General features: G+C 39.8%; 1 protein-coding gene across 1 annotated transcript in view; it reads left to right on the top strand.

The window, feature by feature from the left end:
• The window catches only part of PNPLA4 (patatin like phospholipase domain containing 4), a 32,055-nt gene extending 13,586 nt beyond the window's left edge, over positions 1–18,469 (top strand). The window contains exons 3-8 of the mRNA XM_056862051.1: positions 6,203–6,387; positions 9,012–9,106; positions 9,299–9,434; positions 11,486–11,551; positions 14,614–14,766; positions 18,180–18,469. Of these exons, the coding sequence (XP_056718029.1) occupies positions 6,203–6,387; positions 9,012–9,106; positions 9,299–9,434; positions 11,486–11,551; positions 14,614–14,766; positions 18,180–18,311 (767 nt within the window). The 3' untranslated portion in view covers positions 18,312–18,469. The remainder of the gene's footprint in view (positions 1–6,202; positions 6,388–9,011; positions 9,107–9,298; positions 9,435–11,485; positions 11,552–14,613; positions 14,767–18,179) is intronic.
• The last annotated feature ends 1,732 nt before the right edge of the window (positions 18,470–20,201 follow it).

The following is a 20,201-nucleotide window of genomic DNA, read 5'->3' as shown; positions in this document are numbered from 1 at the left end:
ATCATTTCCTCCTCCACCTATATAAAATATTCATATTCTGCAATTACTTCTCTTTACATATTGCTTTACTTGCTTGTTGCATGGTTAATTTGGTCTGCAGTCTATCTCTTCTTTCTCAAAAAAGCGCCTATTAATTTATAAATTGTAATCTCCTTTCTGCCTTCACTGATGATAGTGCTGGACTAGAAATTAAAAAACAATGAGAATTATGACTTCTTATAATTATAACAATTGTCTGATCTTTTTAACTAGAGTTGGGGGACTTCATGTTGCCATATGTATATATATGGATTGGTAAACTCATTTAAGCCAAAATCTAAAGGTTGGTTTACTTCTTTCTGTTCTGTGAACTAGTAGCTCAGACAAGGCTGTTCACTTAAACATCCTGGAACCAGAATATCTGAAGGACTGCTTTTACCCATATGTCTGAGACTATCTGTCCATGAGTGGTGAGGAAGTTAATGGTTTATACTGCAAGTCTTGACAAATTTTCTTCAGCTTTATGAGCCACCCCAAAAATGTAGAAGTCAGGCGTACTTTTCAGCCTTCAGAGTTTTATATTTTAATGATCATATTTTCTAATTATTGCTACCACAAACCCTAATCCTAAACTCTTCAGTTTCTTGTCATTTTTTGAAAGTTATAACAAAAGTGTTACAACGTATAAATAAATATGGGTTAACCCTGGTTATCACAACAAAAAGCTAACCTCTGTCCATTGCTTAAATAAGCTCTGTACTTCTACTTAAAATCATTAAGAGGTACTTACAATAAATGGATGCTGAAAATATTGGACAGACTGCAATTTAGGTAATTTGCTTTAATATCTGCTAATGTTCAAAGGTAACCATAAAGCACCTTCTTCACACTGGTCTCTATGGCTCTGGGGACAGAATTCTACTAAGAAACCTCTAATAGAATGGTGGCACTTATCTGTTAAATGCACAAGTTCAAATCCTACCTTTTCCATAAAAATAGAAACAAGGAACTGGTGTCTTTTTTTTCCCACTGGGCTTTTCGGGCTGTAGCTTTATAATGCTACTGAACAAATGCTGCCCTTAGCTGGCAATCCCTGGGACCATTGACCTGAGGGTGGGGGGGAATGCTTCTTGGAACTTTCTTCGTGTTTTGAAACAGGAAGTGACATCACGACACTCTAGGGATCTCTGTGGTAAAAACAAGAGATTAAAAAAATCTAGAGTCATGACATCATTTACTTTTCTGAAACAAGAAGTGATTTCCTGTTCTGTTTTTCCCTCCCATTTTTCTCCTGCCACTCCACTGAGCAAGGGAGGGGGACAGAGAGCATCACTGAGAGGTTCCCTGCAGTTACTGGCACTAACAATATAATATAATATAATATAATATAATATAATATAATATAATATAATTCACTTCAGTTCTTTTCAGACATTCTGTTTTTTTGTTCAAGCCACATGCAGAAGTAATATGTGGGCTATTCAATGTTGGTACAGCTTCAGTATACACAAACAGATTCCCTGAAAAAGCTGGGGTTCTATTCGTGTATACCAAAGCTATGTGTGCACATGGTAAATGCATGCATTGTCTCATTCACATGAAATGCCGACTGCATGAGTTGGGATGATCAAGCCTAGTGATGGGAATGCCTGAATCTTGTAATTTAATACAAATTTGTTCGGTGACTCAAAAACCAAAGTGATTTTATCAATAATAACTCCACTTTAAGCCAGTGAGACTTACAAAGTGATGCTGGGGGGGAGCATCCTTATTAATATAATATTGTTAGTGTATTCTTAGGTAATCAATCTTGAACATATAATGCGATCCAAAACAATTTGTTTCAGCATTTATTTTCTATTATTTGAAGTTAAAAAACACACAAAAAATGACAATGAAATAAGTGGATTACCCAGGGAAAATGATATTTTAAAAAGCTTATTATTCTAGTGGATTTCAATAATGTAAGCAGAAAGCTTAGCTATTAGAAATAGAAAGATATACTTAATTAGATTTACATATCTTTTGTAAACTGTTGTATTCCAAGAGCTAATGGCATCTGAAGACCATGTGAGGAATACAATTCATATGGCAGTTTTTCACCCACTACATTTATCTCTTTTGTCTTAGTTTTAATTTCCTTTAGTAATTTGAACTGTAAAAGGAATTTCAAACATGTGTCCTCTCTCTTTACAACTGGTTCCACCAAGTAATGGGCTTCATATTGAATCTAGAGGTAACAAATATGGTAGAAATGATACATCATCCACAAGTATCTGTTAAAAATACATCTTTGAAAGGCAGATGTTTAATTTGCCTGCTGCTAATGCTCCTAAAACCACCTTCACAGTCTGTAGATCAAATTTTGCCACTAGTGTTCTGTCTGCCTTGCTTGGAAGATTGCAGTTCATATGATAGTAATGTTCCACATATCATATGATAGTAATTTTCCACATACAGAAGAGAAGATATATGTGTTACAGTACTGAAAGGCGGAAAGGGTTGCCGGCTCTGGGTTGGGAAATACCTGGAGATGTTGGGGGGTGGAGTCGGAAGAGGGTGGGGTTTGGGGGCAGGGAGGGTCTTCAGGGACTTCATTTTCTCCAGGTGAACTGATCTCTGTTGCCTGGAGATCAGTTGTAATAGGAGATCTCCAGCCACCACCTGGATGTTTGTAACCCAAGCTGGGAAGGTCTGGATGGGGACGTATTAGAAGAAGAGAGACTAGCCATGGAAGTGCCATGATTGCTGGGAAAGAGCAAGCCTGGCTAAACAGGAAATGGTTTTCATGAGAAAACCTAATTAGCTTAACTAGATAGAATGAAAAAAAATAGTAACTTTAATATCATTCTGCCTATCTCTCAGTTCAGTCATAGGTTTTGGCCTTAGGAAGAAAAGACAGCATTTATTGCTAATTTTATTTTCCCTTTGCCCAGTGTAGACACTTTTCCTCAATCATGTGATTTCCCTTTTTGAAATTAATGATTTAAATTAAAATAATGTTTTTCATTATATGGAATTTATGTTAAAGTGGGGCTGCCTGAACAGATAGCCTAACTCAGTCCATTCTTACCAAGGTGCAAAAATGGCACAGAGACTCCTGTCTGGATTAGAATCACTACCACAGACTAGATTACTAATGTACATCCAGGTACGTTTAGAATTGGTGGCCAGAGAAAACCTGAGCTTCTTGGTTCAAGAAAGAATATTTAAAGGAACAGAAAGATATAATTTAGTTTCCAGAAGACCTAACAGGAAGACATAAACTTACAGCCTTGTGATGGTTCTAATTTCTGTTGTGATGGTGGATGAAAAAATATTGCTTCATTAGGGTCTAGTGCCAGGGGTCTCCAGTGTGGCACCCATAGGCAGTACTGGCAGCCTCCAACACCTTTTCTGGCACCCACCAAGTGTTTTTAGAAAGTGGGTACAGCCTGGCACGGCTTGTTGAGTTTCTGATGTTCGTGGTATAATGCTGCCAATGGCTTTATGTAAAGTCCCTGTGAAAATAGTGAAGCAATATGGTCAAAGCATTGTGGGACTTCCTTCTGACTAACGATAGGGCTATCTGGCTAAAATGCTTAATGCACCTAACTGGAACTTCTACCAAAGACATCACATCCTCTAAATTTCAGTGTATTTTTATTATTCAGGTGGAAGTTAATTATTTTGGTCACTTTTCAAAAATCATTTGTGATCTATCAGAATCTGACCAGAATCTTACTGTTACTGTGCACATGTGCAAGGAGCTCTTGCCAGACCTTTAGCATAACTGTCATTGTTAACTGTAATAGTGCAGTTTAAAAATGGCTGGGATCATAGAATAGCCAGGAGAAGAAGCTTTTTTTCCCTTTTCTTTTTGTATAAGTGCTCTAGATGTTTGCAAAATGAAGACAGATACTGCCAGATAAGGGTTTTTTTTTTTAAAGCTAGCTCGGTATGTATACTTTTTGTGTATATGAAAGAAAATATTTTAAATGGTACGTTCATTTTAAAAGGCATCCTATTAAACAGAGCTTCTGCCTGAAATGTTGAAGGGCTATTACCAGAGTTATGCATAATCTTTCTCAACCACACTGTGGTTGGTTCTGCCTCTTGCAGCAGCCATTTGATGATTGTGCCCACCATCCTTTGTCAGAATTTCAAGTGTGCCTGCAGGCTCAAAATATGGGAACCCCTGTCTAGTGAAACCTGGGTCAACTGAGTAAATTCCATCCTCCCCACCTGTGGTTAGAATGAAGTGCCTGCAGACCTCATTCTGTCACAATAAACTGAGATAGTGCAAGGAACTTTGTCACAGTACAAGGAACTTTGCCAGGAAGGGCCTGCGCTGGCATTGGGGCCCTCTGCGCCGACTCCCGGGCTACTTACGCCTTCGTGAGTGGCCCCAATGCCAGTGGGGAGGCCTGGATGCTGGTCTCCCAGCACTGCTGTGGCAGTGCCGCCCTGGGACGCTGGCTGGGCCTTCCACCGGCACCCCACTGGTGTAAAGGCCTGCGCCAGCGTTCCGGGGGGCATTCCCAGGGCGTGCCGGGAGGCAGAGCTGGCTGTAGGCAGTTTCCTGTCCCTGTTGAGCCCGGAACAGGTGCAGCATCGCTGTTCTCTATGGGGCGAAAAGCCCCATTTTTACCCCAAAAAAGCCTCTAAAAGGCTTTTTTTTTTTTTTTTGCTTTTTGGCAGACATGAAACAGCTTTGGAGGCGCCAAGGCAGCACTTTGGCCACACCGCCTCCGGCTGCTGAAAGCTCAGGAATGGGCTGTTAGTGAATGTTTGTTTGAAAATTCCAGGAGCTTTCATATTTTTTCATACTATAGCAATGCTTGTCCTTTATTATGGAGTTTGAACACCTTTGCTAACCATTTGCATGGTGGTGACCTTTTGAATGTGGGGTAGACATGTGCCTTTAACTGTATGTTACAGCTACTGTGAAAGCAGCATCCCTGCATTGTCTCCTGTTCCTTCTAGTAACGTTCAGTAATGCAGAATGTGTGATGTGAAATCATTGTATTATTGAGCATTTCCACTTAATGGGCTGCTGCTTATGAGAATATCACAATGTAATGACATCATGTCACACATTTGGCATTGCTAAGTGTTACTGGGAAAGAGAAGAGAATACATAGGCCTGCAGCTTTCAGTGGCAAATCACGTGTCATCTGCAGTTACTAGATCTGGCCTATGATTTCACTGTCTCTTTCTCATCAAGGTCTTTTGGTTGCTCATCACTATTACAATTCCCAGTCTTAGGGTGTAATGTAGTCTACAAGCAAATGCAATAGCATCATAAGGAATGCATGCTGTTGTGCAAACATTTTGAGGAATATAACAATCATTGTTAATATGAAGACAGCTATATTCATTTATTTCTGTCAATGGAACTTCACTGTCTTTGTTTTGGATCTAACTTATTTGGATCTACTATGTTTTGGGGGTTTAGTGCCATATTATTGTTCTGTTGCTATAACTATATCTAATTCTCAATGTGGCCAAATCTGTGCATGCTTAAATCCAGAGGCTGGATCCATGAACAGGCAAGATGGATCTTCTACAAACCTGACAAAATCCCCAAGTTTGCAGGGGGTGGTGGTGGTCTGAAATCTTAAAAAAAAATTGGAGGTTAATAGTGTTGTCAGCCTTCTAATCTTGGGTTTCTGGCAGGGGAAGGCAGGGGGAGGGAGCAGGGCCCTTTTCAGAGTTGCTTTGGCCTTTTAGAGAGGATTCATGTGGGCAGGCCTGCCAGCCACCACCACAGTTTCCTACCATGTAAATTGCATGACTCATCCCAGCCCAGCTGCTTGCTACTGTTCAACAGCAGTCACCCCCAGAAAGCCAGTGTGATGTAGTGTTTGGAGATTCAGACTAGTATCTGGGAGACCCAGAATTCCCATTTTATCATGGAAACTCACTGGATGACCTTGGGCCAGTTACATGTTCTCAGTATACCCTACCTCACAGGGTTGTTGTAAGGATAAAATAGAGCCAAAGAGAATAATGTCTTTGTATGAATGGGCTTAACTTAATAGATGTAAGTGTGAAATTTTGCTCACATTTCACAGAACCTGACCTCAAACGTTTTGGAAGTATTCCTCTCCAAGTATTTTGCCATGCAAAACCAAACCTGTCCTGATGAGTTTAAGCTTATATTATGTCACAAGAGAGAGCATTTTGGAAGAAAAGAATAGATTAATGACCCATTCTGTGATGGCAACCTTTCTTCCCATAGCCAAAATGAAGCATCTCAACTTGTCGTTTGCAGCCTGTGGGTTTCTTGGGATCTACCACTTGGGGGCAGCAACTGCTCTCTGCAGACATGGTAAGAAGCTACTGAACACTGTGAAGGCCTTTGCCGGAGCTTCTGCAGGCGCTTTGATTGCCACCCTTCTTTTAACAGTGCCAGAAAATACAGAGGTAATTGGAAAAAGAACTGTAATTGTTAAAAAAGAGATGCTACCTTCAATCTGTGGCCTTTGGATGATATCAGTTGCAGCTGACAGAAACCGAATCAAAGCTTTGCATCAAAGCAACTTCCTTTTGCTGGCACGTTCCAGAGGAAAAATGGAATATAGAAAGGATGGATTTATGCAAAATACGTTTTGAATTTGTTGGAAATCTTGCGTATATCTCATGGTTTGTATATTGCAAGATTATACATGGAGAAGCCAGGCCATGTTGGTGGATGTTTCTGAGACTTGTTCACACACTTTGGCCTTTTATATATGGCTGTTTTCCTAGTGGTCACCCCTCCAACAACTTCGGGTCTGATTACAAGGATGTCCCTGATTAGCTATGTACTGCATGATGGTATTGAATGCCAACTTTTATGACTAGACAATTCAGAATAATTGTTGTCTTGTTTAAGATACTACACAGCAATGTTCTTTTCCATTAGTTCTCTCTGACTGAACTGAATCCTAGTTCTTCCAGTGTAGTTCTCTCATCCTCTCTAATGTGATGCTTAAAAAACGCAGCTCTAGCACACTTCATCCCTGTGCGTTATTTCCCTTCAGTGCCACTACCAGTAGCACTGTTCAAGCCCCCTCTCCTGAACACCAAAGCCTTTTGTAAGTCACTGGATAGGAATCACTCCTGTTCAACTGATATTTTCTCTTGAATTTCAGTGCTGTAGATATTGCCCATATGCTATCTGCAGCTGTTTAAGCTGATTTTGCATTTTTATGAGCGTTAAAGCAGTCTTAGTAAATTACAACTTCTAGCCTGTGACATTAAAAATAACTGAAAATTGCCACCTACAGTTCTTTGTGATTTAAATCGGCATGGTTCTTTCAGTATATTGTAGGGTCTCATTACTCATGAAGGATCTGTAACTGTTCAACTTCTGTGCTTTTCGTTGTGTAGAATTTCAGGTGGCGCTAAATATTCCAAGTGAAAATAGTGATTCTTATAAGTAAGAATAATGTTAGGATTACTTTTAAGAAAGCCTGTTGCAAAAGATCTAGATGTTAGGGCTGTATGATAATGAAGCAAACTAGCCAGCTAGTTTCAGCCATCTTTCCTGCTTATTGGAAATATTCTAAGTTTGTTCCTACAAATTTTATAGTGTGAGAGGTCTTCTTCCATTGGGTGTACCTTAGTCAAAGTAGACAGAACTAAAAAATTCTTCTCTGCATATAACAGCCACCTCCAATATATGCATACAAAGCCCAAGAAATAGTGCTTTCTATTGTCTGGGAAATGTGTGGTGTGTGTAATAGGAAGTGTCTATGAAAGTACACTTATATACAGTAATGCACTTATAGAAGACACTGGAAAATCTCTGTGAATATAAACTTCTGAGTCACAGCCAAGAAATGAGATTGTCATCACTGGGTGATCTTTATGACCATTGTTCATATCAATTGTAACAATTTATATGCCATTAAAGGTTTATGAATGAATGAATGAATGAATGAAAAAGTAGAAGAAAAAAGGGGAATGAAACCCAACCTAGAAACCGGAAGCTGGGTGCCCAAGGTTGGGTGGGATGAAAAAATATATAAAGAATGAAAGTATAATTTATTAGAAGTGCTATGTCAAGATTAAAATGATTTAAAAACATTAAAAGAGCACAATGGCATTTCCTAAGGTTGATATCTATAACCACATGCCAGAAGTGTTTCGGCCTATGTGGCCTTCCTCAGAGGTCAATTGAAACCCATGTAAAGCATGCACACATTTACAGGTATATATACATATACAGACAATATAAAACAGACCAGGCATGTAATAGGTTGTATAATATATTACCAATTACACAAACATCTGGTAAGATTGTCTCAAGTTGTTATGCTGGGCTGTATATGTCTCCCATATAAGATGTGTGCAATTATCAACCTGGCATATACAGATGTTTGTGTAATTGGTAATATATTATACAACCTATTACATGCCAGGTCTGTTTTATATTGTCTGTATATGTATATATATCTGTCAATGTGTGTACGCTTTACATGGGTTTCAATTGACCTCTGAGGAAGGCCTCATAGGCCGAAACACTTCTGGCATGTGGTTATAGATATCAACCTTAGGAAATGCCAATGTGCTCTTTTAACTTTTAAAAATCATTTTAATCTTGACATAGCGCTTCTAATAAATTATACTTTCATTCTTTATATATTTTTTCATCCCACCCAACCTTGAGTACCCAGCTTAAAGTGCTACTGAGCCATTTTTGGAAGGTGTAAGTGAATGGGGCCTGGCGGAGCCACTTATTTTTCCACTTCAATAGAGGGTGGGGGGAAAATCCATCAGGCACTGGATAGGGATGTGCAGATGAAAGGGGGGGCTGGCAACAATGTAGCTGTGGCTACATTGTCAAATATCCCTTTGACATTTTTTAAATTGATAACTACTAATCCTTGTGGTGCTGTGGTTTGTTAAGAAGTATGATGGCATTTCTATGACTTTTGATGATGTTTCTATGACTTATTTTTCTTTTTTCAGGAATTTTAAATGTACAAGTAATTCATTTTTAACATTTTAATTAAGCATTAATTTGCCTGAGATAAACATTTGTGTATATATATGCATTTCAGGAGTGTATAAAAGTTGTGTATGCATTTGCAGAAGAAACCAGGAAACAATATTTGGGTGCACTAACGCCGGGTTATGATTTTATGACGAAACTTAGGTAGGTTTTTGGTAAGTAGTCTCTTGAACTTAGTTTTGTGTGAAACCCCAAATAAATGGTGCTGTAGAGATTCTGTATGGAGGGCTCTTTGCAATAAGTGTGAGAAGATAGAGCATTCTATCCCACCTAAATTATTTAGAAGATGTTTAATTATTAAGGCTGACTAATGTTTATCATTCTCTTTTTCTGTAGGGGCAGCATTGATTCAATTCTCCCTCCCAATGCTCATGAGATAGCACAAGATCGCCTCTTTATATCAGTCACCAGTGCTAAAAATGGAAAAAATCATTTGCTTTCAAATTTTGCCTCCAGGGAGGATCTTGTTAAGGTGGGAGACTTGCATCGCCTCTTTACATCAGTCACTAGTGCTAAAAATGGGGGAAAAAATCATTTGCTCTCGAATATTGCCTCCAGGGAAGACCTTGTTAAAGTGGGAGACTTGCATATCACTTCTATAAATGAAAATGCATGAGTGTCTCCAGGGTCCAAGAGTTTGGCTTTTATTAACTGTGGCCTGTGCACTCTTCGTTTTATTCACTTGAGCAACTATGTTGCTGTAGAAGGACTGCTGACGTGTTTAAACTGCAAACAGCATGACCTAATATTTCTGTGAACCTTAATAACTGGAGCCTTATTTATTCCTTGGGAAATAATAAACCTTCATCCATTTTCTATGTGTATGCGTAAGTAAACAGGGCATTTCCCCCCAAAAAATTGATATCCGAATGCAAAGGTAGAGGTTCATGTATTAGGCAGAACAAAAGGAGTGAAGAGTTGCAAGAAGTCATTATTTCAATCTGGTAAAGGAGAGCTAAGGAGCCCCGTGGTGCAGAGTGGTAAGCTGCAGTACTGCAGTCCAAGCTCTGCTCACGACCTGAGTTTGATCCCGACGGAAGTTGGTTTCAGGTAGCCAGCTCAAGGTTGACTCCGCCTTCCATCCTTCTGAGTTCGATAAAATGAGTACCCAGCCTGCTGGAGGTTAAGGGAAGATGATTGGGGAAGGCACTGGCAAACCACCCTGTAAAACAGAAGTCTGCCTAGTAAATGTTGGGATGTGACGTCACTTCATGGGTCAGGAATGACCCGGTGCTTGCACAGAGGACCTTTATCTTTTTAAAGGAGAGCCATGTGGTGAAAGAGGCTTCCACCCAGACTGGCAGCACAGATTTGCATCAATTTCAAAGTGTTTGACCAGATTCCTTTGAACCCTCTGGATTTTTTTTAAATTATTGATGAAAATTTAGATCCCCATTCAGGATCACAGGATCACAAAATGACTCATTGATCCTGCTAAGACCATATCAAGACTGACAGAAACAATATGCGAAGCAAGTCTTTACCCACCACATTTCTCTCTTCCCTTCTCCCCACATACACAAGGACACATAAAGCTAACCATGTGCAGGAGAAAATTGGATTGTGTCAAGAGAATCTACCTTAGTTCAAAACTGATGGCTATTGGAGCAGGATTTAAGTTGTGATCCTCTTTAAAATATCTCATACGGAGTAATTTCTTATATTTTTAGAGTTCCAGTCTGAGACATTTTGTTCAACTTCTACATAGAAAGGGATGTAGGTTCTTATGGTTTTCCTTGAGATAGTTTAGATCAGGCTTGGCCAAACTGCTGCCCTAGGGCCTCATGCGGCCCAAGACGGCTATGAATTTGGCCCAACACAAAATTGTAAAATTACTTAAAACTTTATGAATCAGCTATCATTAGTATTAGTGTATTTTATGTGCAGTCCAAGTTAGTGTTAATGTATTTTATGTGCGGCCCAAGACTATTCTTCTTCTTCCAATGTGGCCCAGGGAAGCCAAAAGATTGGACACTCGTGGTTTAGATCATCCAATGTAATATTTTCAGAGCACAATTTTACTGAAAATTAGGCTACATTCAAGAGCTGTGATGTGTGTTACGGCCTTGCTCATTATCTCATGCTAAAAAGACACATTTTCAAATGGCTGAGGATGGAACAGAATGTTAGGAGGGCCATTGTTCATCAGACAAGGCAGATAACTGTGGTTACAGAGCTGACCTTGTCATGAGAGGCAGCAGGTCCATGCAGCACACATTTCTAAATATGTTATATAACAAAAATGAGATCCAGGCCAGAATTGGTAGGCCTTGATCAACACAACAAACTCATATAATTAGCCAGCATGGTCTGCCAAAGTTGTAGAGGAAAGATATATTAGGAACTTATGTATGAGGATCTTACTGTCAACAATGCAGAGTTCAGCCATTTAGAAGTGCATACGTAAGATTGTTTGAAAAATAGGTTAAAAAGAATAATAAGACTAACAGCTATTACTGAAAACATAAAGCTCTTATTCCGTTACAATATTTTGACTGGTTTTTGTTTACCCTTCTTCTGTAGGCTCTTCTAGCCAGCAGTTTTATTCCTTTGTATGCAGGAATCAGTGCAGTGGATTATGAAGGAGAGGTCTGTGTTTGTTTTCTGGATTTTGCAAGTTGTATTGTGTTTGCCAAAACTGAAACTTTGATAATTGGATGAAGTATAGGTTGAGTTGTCAACCTCCACGTGGTAGCTGGAGATCTCTTGTGATTATAACTAATCTCCAGCCAAAAGAGATCAGTTCACATGGAAAAAATGGCCACTTTGGAGGGGGGACTCTATGGCATGATACCCCATTGAAGTCCCTCCCCTCCCTAAAGCCCACCCCCTCAGGCTCCGCCCCAAATATCCAGGTATTTCCCAGCCCAGAGCTGGTAAACGTAAGTATAGGACTGAGTTTTTATACTTTTAATAGGCCCAATTTACATGTCTCCTCTATAGCATCTTAGCCTTGAAAACTTGCTTTGCTGTGGTTTGTAAGCAAATTGTATCCGTAACGTGTAAAAGCACTACTGACACTGAAAATAAGCACATCATCTGGACAATCCAAGTGCCTAAAACTTCTACAAGTGATGGTTGCGCCAGAAGAGGAAGCAGCTCAGCTTCTTAATGGGTTAAGGAAGTGCCATTGTGTTCCTTATTCTACTAACTAAATAAGCATCTTGTTATAGTAAGCCCTATAATGAATGCTTACTACAAATGCCTTACCAGAAAATATGTGAAGAGGACTTTTCTTTAGTTTGCTGCACATAACCTGTACTGACCCTGAATCAACACATGTAGAGGAGAAATGGGCACAGTTGTGCTGGCACTGTCCCTGTTAATGCATGATGTCTGGTTTGTGAGCACGATGTCTACATATGGTAGGGATGCTGGCCTCCAGGTGGGACCTGAGGATCTCCCAGAATTACAGCTCATCTCCAGACTACAGACATCAGTTCCCTGGGAGAAAATGGCTGCTTTGGAGGGCAGGCTTTATGGCATTGTACCACACTGAGGTCCCTGTCCTCCCCAGGCTCCACCCCAAAAACGCCAGGAGTTTCTCAACCTGGGGCATGCAACCCTACCCCACCACCCACCACCAGTTGCCAGGGGTAATCTGGCAACCCTAACATATGGAGAAAGTGTACACATTTGTGCTTATTCCCTTTGATCAGGAATGTTTGAAAAGCAGCACTTCCATTCATGGGGACAGCAGGAGGCTGAGGTTATTTCCCTATTCCCAGTTCGTTCCTTACTCCCAGTTCCTGGGGACAGCCTCTATGTGTATACACGTCTATTTGTGCGTATAGTGGTTAATTGCTGATAGTCATGCATAGGCAAGGGGTGGGGACAGCATGTTTGTACCCAATCCTCTACATGTGTTGATTCACAGTGTGTACAGGTAGTGTGTACAGCTAAAGAAAAGCCCTTTCCAGATTTTTTGTACAAAGGGATTCATGGCAGGGTTCATCATAATTAAGATGCCTCATTAAACAGAACTCTTTGTTGTCATGATATTGTCCAGAAAATATCTATAGATTAAACAATTATAGTTTCCCCCCCCCCAAAAAAAAAGACAACTAGGTCTGGGGTTTTATGATGAATGCTGTAAAAAGGATATGCAAGACAGGCTTTTCATCTGAGACCAGAACATTTATTATTTTTGTTGTTGTTATCATCATCATTATCATTATTATTATTAACAAAATTCATATGACTTTCTGCCCAATGAAGGCCACTATGCTGGCAAACAGTTTAAAAAATTAAAACAGTTCAAAAAACATTAAAACAATTCATAAAAACAATAACAACAAAAGTACATATTAAAATGAGCACATAAAACACTCATTAGAACACAGGGTAGGAAGGAGGGATGATTGCGGGAACACCTGGCGTAACAAAAAAAAGTATTGCCGGTGGATGACATGGAGTGACTATCCACTCTTGTGAGAGTAGGGAATATGTTCTAATCACCAGAGTAAGAAATCCCACGTTTTATATGAGTATGGTGCTGGATTATGCTACCTTCGCCTGAATAGTTTTCAATTCATCGTCCGTCTTCAAGTGCAGTTCCACATAGGGACTGTGCTTGCACAGGCTTACAGGCTTACCACCAGAGGATTTTACAAGCTTTAGCCACTAGGGGGTGCAGGGCGCTGGAGTGCGCAGGTGGTCAAACTGGAACAGCGTGTCTTACCGGTGTGCCGAGACCCCTTCCCTCAGTTCTTCTTTTGCCACCATCAGAGTCAGTTCGCTGATAGCCGTGGGTGCCTTCTTTTTGTGTATGTGAGTTTTTCCAAGTAGCCAAATTCTGTCTCCAGACATGTGGGATATGTAAACGGCTGACTGAGATCAATAATCTTATTCCATAAATCGCACTACCTCCCCTTTCTTAGCTTATTTTTGACTTTGATTTTTTATTATTAATATTGTTAATCTATTAGTAATACTCAATCTAATTTTAATTGCATTGCCTTTTACTCATATATGGAGCTGATTCTGTATCAAAATAGATATTGATTGGCTTGTTTCCTGGTGGCCATCACTTTGGCCCGTAGAATAAGCAAAATAGCTCCCCTGAGAATGGATGCACAAGATTGTTCCTGGTCACTGTCCCCAAAACATAGCATTTGTTTTGAAATTTTGTAACAGGAAATTATGCATCCTGAAACTTCTGACTAATAATCTATTCTGATGCGTGCAGAATGAAAGCATATTGGTAGATGACGAACAAAGCCAGAATAATGAGCTTTTCTGAATACTGCCACAGCATCAACTAGAGTCAGAAACATTTATTGTGGCTTTGCTCCAATAAAAATTAAGAACGTAACAGCAATATTACAGCGGATACATTGATATTGTTTAAAAGTTGTGTCATGTTAATTTAAAAGAATAAATATAAATTAAAATGTTTCACGATTTGGATAAGAAATAAACATTTTGACACAAATTCAAAAGAAGATTTTTAACTTCATTATTACTTTGACTTTTATTTTACTAAACTTTGACGAAGTTTGTAGATTGCTGCGCAGAATTTGGCGACCTTTCTAATTTGTAAGGGAATTTCATCTGAGAGGACCTAACTCTGAAACTTCCTAACCTGAAGCTTTTCAGAATAACCTGAAATTTTCTCAAAATCAACTAAATCCGGTTTTACTTTCTATTAGAAATGGATTGATGGTGGCTTAACCAATGGTCTCCCCATCCTGCCAGTGGGCCGAACTGTGACAGTTTCTCCCTTTTGTGGCAGATTGGATATCTGCCCACAAGACAAAGGACGCATAGATGTCTATGTTAAAATTGCAAAGCAAGATTTAATGGTAAGATTTGCAAATTAAAGTGATGTTTGAATAGCTCCAGAATAATTTTTGTCTAGGAAGTCACCTTGGTTAAATACAACAAATCTGGATTTGATAATTTTGTGGTCCGTTATATAGATTTCTGAGCATCTAGCTTTTTAAAAACACTATACCCAGCTCACACTACACTAGCAGTGCAAACCTAAGGAGAGTTACTCCACTCTAATCCCATTCATTTCAATGGACTTAGACTGGAGTAACTCTGCATTGGATTGCACTGTAAGTCATTCATTCAACAGCCATAGAAATACACAAAGATTGTGCCAGTTTATTTTTTTAAAGAATGAGCGATAACCTGCCCTTTGCTTTTGTACCACTGCTTTACATATTCAGCATGGGCAGGCTGTATACCCAGAAGACAGAGCAAAACAAAAAGCCATGTTCAAAGGTGATACCAAAGCAGTGTTGCCATATTACCTTTTAAAGGGCTGTTTTGCTTCATTTACCAACCAGGCAATGCCCAGACCAAGAATCAAGACTAACAGTGCCATCCTAAGAACAGTTTCCAAGAATAAGCCCCACTGAACAGAACTGAATAGGATTTTGAGTAAACTAGTTTACTCTCAAAAGCACTTTTACAGCGCATTCTTGAAAGGAATGCCTGCGCCGGTTTTAGGAGGCAACCCAGCGGCGTTGCCTCCTAAACAGGTTTCGGCACCTCCGAAACCTCTACCTGGTGCCAAAAAGCTGCAGCGCAAAAAGCTGGCGTATCTGTAAAACAAAAAGGGGCGTTCCCGAGCCAAAATGGCTCAGGAGGCCGACTAACTTCAGCCCCGCCCAGCGCTGGAACGCCTTGGGAATGCCTCCCAGGGCACTGGAACACCTCCCGGCTCGCCACTGCGGCCTGTACCGGCATCCAGAGGCTGGCGGGAAGCTGCGGCGGCCTTCTGGCCCAGTGCTGCCAGGGGCCGGCGTCCAGGCCTGCACACCGGCACTGGGGCCAGTCATGCCAGCGTGTGCCTTCCGGGCACCAGTGGTGTGGGCCCCTGCACTGGCAGAGGCCGGCGTCAGCCTCCTAAGGCCTTTCAGCCCAAATTTCAGGAATGGGCTGTTATTCTGCATGGTGATGTTGTGACGATCAACTGTATTCCCAAACCCTTTCTGACATTGCTCAGAAAGTTTTTTACGCCAACAAGGAAACAGCCAATAAAAACCTTTCCAGACAGACTCTGCCTGGATTCAGGCATGTTACTATACTTATGGACAACACAGAGGGTTTTTATTGAAGAAAACAGTTGTCTTTTGAAATGCCTTAAATTTTAAAAAGCCCTTAGCGCTAGATTCTTCCAATTCTCAGTCTATCATGAAGCTCATTGTTTGGCTTTGGACCAGTCTCCTTGTCTCAGACTAACCTACTTAATCATGTGACCTGCCCTGATTTTGGGTGTAGTATCTTAAAATGTTTCTGGGTGTTATAGAAAGGGTCAGCTATGATAAAGTTAAGAGTTTGGCTAGGAAGAGTGGCTTCTGGAAGGAAATCACCCTGCTAGATTACACTCTATATATTCATGGAATCACATTGTAGGTGTTAATAGGAAGCTAGATCACATTTAAAACTGCTATTGATTTTAGTGATTAAAGACTTAGTTTTGGTAAATTCCAATGACCAGGTTACCACATGACAGGATTTTCTACCACATGGTTGTTTAATGGTGTCTATTACTGCACACATAGTAGTAATTTATTTTTTCTCTACACATTCCTATGCACAGTAACCTTTGAGCCCTTTTGGTTTCCTCATTGTTGATTGGATAGTTATATGTATTACTATGAGAAAAACAGGAAGTAGGATAGTTTCATTTAAAATAAGACCTAATTCCGTTTAGCTTGCAGCCCATTCATCATTTTTATGTATTTTTCTACTGTAATACTATTTGCTAACGTTTGAATTAGGTATTCACACTTTTAAATCATTACAGTCAGTTATCAGTCATTAAAAGAAGGCAAAGGACCCCTGTGCAAGCCCCAGGTCATTCCTGACCCATGGGGTGATGTCACATCCCAAGGTTTACTAGGCAGACTTTGTTTATGGGGTGGTTTGCCAGTGCCTTCCCCAGTCATCTTCCCTTTACCCCCAGCAAGCTGGGTACTCATTTTACCGACCTCGGAAGGATGGAAGGCTGAGTCGGCCTTGAGCCGGCTACCTGAAACCAACTTCCGTTGGGATCTAACTCAGGTCGTGAACACAGCTTGGACTGTAGTATTGCAGCTTAACCCTCTGTGCCACAGGGCTCATTATCAATCATTACCAAAACAAAAATTTCTGTAGCTGGTTGGGAATACCTTTTCCATTTAGCAGCACCAGCTACATAGTACAAATATAAAGTGCTTGAAGGAATATGGGATGTCAAACTGCTTGCTTTTCAAGTAGGCCTAAAAAAAAAGACTGCATTTCTTTTCAATGAATGAAAACAGTCCCAGGGCAGAATAGGAGCAACAATTACTGTATTGATTGGGTAGGTTCATAAAGGAGTAGGCACTTCTTCAACTAGTGATGACAATTAATGAATAATATGGGCTTGTTTTGACCTATTATTAATCTATAATAAACATGCCAACATCTTTATTATAGAATAATTTCTTTTAAAGCCAGAGAGAAGAAGCAGAATAATGTTTTGTGAAAGCAGTTCAAACACCACTATTATCTGTATTAGATGAGTTTTAACACAGTGAGAACAGAATTTTTAAAAGTGGTTCTGTAAACAAAGAACCATGTAATTGTAGTGACAAAACATTGTAGCAATGAATGTTGGAGTAGGTGGAATGTTTGCACTGTATATATACAGAATGAGAAATAGATAGAGATTAAGAAAAACAGCTACAGAATAGTACAAAACTAACCATGGTCGTATGTACTGTAGTATCACTCTGGAGTTCGGATTGTAGAAATTTAGAACATTTAAGAAATGAGCAAAATTCCCTGTATTTTTTATGTGGTCTTCATAAATGGCTGATCAGATGGTTTCTTCAAATAATGGTGAATGGAAGACCTTGCTATAGCTGGGCTGGTAGTTTGGGTTCTGGATGGCAAAACCCAGGTCCAAAGTCCAACTCATTCATGACGTTCACTGAAAGTTATTGAGTAAGCAGGTTTTTTTAAAGGTACGCGTGGTTGTTCTCAGGATAAAATGGGATAATCCTCTTTAAAAGCTGTGGAGAAAGGGAAGGACAGTAATGTGATAAATTATAGTAATTAATAGCAAATGTTGAATGTCAGAACTTGGCCCTGATGAAGCCTGCATCCTTGTATTTAATCATATAAAACTAAAGAACCAAAGAAACAGAAAAGGTTATTCTGTTATGATTAAGAAAATATATTTATGCTGTATATATATATTTATGCTGTGTTCATTTGTCTTGCCTCTTTGTTTCAGTTATCCACAGCCAACCTCATAAGACTTCATCAGGCGCTGTTTCCACCAAGCCAGGAGAAAATGCAATCACTATACCAAGATGGATATGATGATGCCATACTGTTTTTACTGAAGGAAAACTGGTTTGAATAAGATTATGTGTGCTGAAAATTAACAAAGTCTGATGGCTGTCAGAGCAAAGCTTCCCTACGTGGAGCCCAAGGGATTGCTGTCACAATTTCTGTTTATCTAAAATGACTGCCATTGGAATTGCATCTGTCGCTGTCAAACAAGTGTTATATATAGGAGTGTAGGCTAGAATTGTAAACATATTCATATGCAACGGAATTCTACTTATGCAGTAAGTTATTGTTTTTGAGCAGAATAATAAGCACGGGGGTTTGTTGGGGGGGTCTATAGTTAGTTTATTACAGCATCCAGTGATAATTCAATAAATACTAAAGTATGTTTGCCAGCATAAATTACCCTTCAGAGATTTGTTCTTGAAAATCTACAGAGAGCTGCATGCTTGTGTTTTCAAAAGTAATCCTATCTGTGCATCCATTAACTGACTTGTTCATTTTTGGTTTTTAAATTTGGTGTATATTTTTTTAAGTATACTCTCAGGCATGAACTCTAATTACAAAGAGGCTGTGGGAGACAAAACAGTTTAATTGCATATCTTTTAATTGTTACGCATATGTGTTTTGTCATTAGTGCATCTTGTTCTTCAAATAAATTGCAGTCTTTTGCACACTTTGATTTGCATAAGTTTCAAAACTCTTGGTTTCCATATGCAAAATACTTTGCAAAATAACAGTTTAAATGTAATAATACTGGACCTGTTCTATAATTATCTATTGTGGCCTTTTTTCTGTAGAAATTTGGTGTGTTCTAAATCAAGGAAGCCCTGGCCTGGATGGCTCAATCTAGCCCCGTCTCATCAGAAGTTAAGCAGGGTTGGCTGTAGTTAGTATTTGGATGAGAGACCAGGGTCGCTACTCATAGTCAGGCAATGGCAAACCACCTCTGAACACCTCTTGCCTTGAAACCCCTATGGGATTGCCATGAGTCAGCTGCGACTTGATGTCATTTTCCACCACCACCAAATCAAACATTTACAGGAAGCAAATGGGATCATCTGGCAGAAGAGGAGGAGTGAATAGAAGTAAAAGGAGATCTAACCCCAGACAAGGTAGAAAGTGGAGTCATGAAGAGGGAGCTGTAGGACAAAGACCATAGTGTTCTGGAAGTTTGTGACAGAAAGATCAAAAGCTTTGGGAAAGCTCAGGATCCATGCATCATTTGTTTGGGCCTGATACTGCCTTGTACCATGGCTCTGTCCATGCGCACAATCCCATTCCAAACATCTAGTCTTATGAGAATGAAAGAGAAGACGTTTCTCTTCTATTACTAAAATTATGTAAATGTGCCTTTTCATGCTAATGGTCTTACAACCCTTTGCTCCCTTGGTAAAGTCAAATGCTCAATGCCAGGGGCGTTATGGTGAGCTACTGTCCAGAATGGCAGGAACTGATGCCCTATCAGGTAGAATATTGGGGGGGGGGGGACTGCTGCCTATTAGATACCTTTGGTGTTGATTTGGATGTTTGTTACCTGGGGGTATGACAGCCAATGACAACCATTGTGCTATCGGCATGAATTTCTCTGAGGAGGGAATCTACAAGCTTCAGAAGCTGAACAGTTGGGCTGGAACTTTGTTCTCTGCTCTGAGTTGTGGCTCTTTCAGGCAAAATTAAAGGCAACATTGGCTCCTACCTCTGTGCAAGAAATTTGAATCAAAGAAAGCAGACCTTAAAAAGAAGGAATTTTCTGGTGTGGTCCAAGTACTGACATTGCAGGGGGAACTGCTTCACATACATGGTTTTCCAGGTAATTGGAAATGCACAGAGTTTGACTTTCCAGTGGCAATTATGCTACCATTATAATGTAACAGCAGGACCATTTCTGCTTAGGTAGTACGTTGTGCCAAAGCATATTGGATTTGTTAATACTTCGCACAAATGTTTATTGTAAATCTCA

This window comes from Euleptes europaea, chromosome 16 (genome assembly GCF_029931775.1).
Source record: "Euleptes europaea isolate rEulEur1 chromosome 16, rEulEur1.hap1, whole genome shotgun sequence".
NCBI classification, from domain to species: domain Eukaryota; kingdom Metazoa; phylum Chordata; class Lepidosauria; order Squamata; family Sphaerodactylidae; genus Euleptes; species Euleptes europaea.
This window is presented reverse-complemented; position numbering and strand designations above follow the sequence as displayed.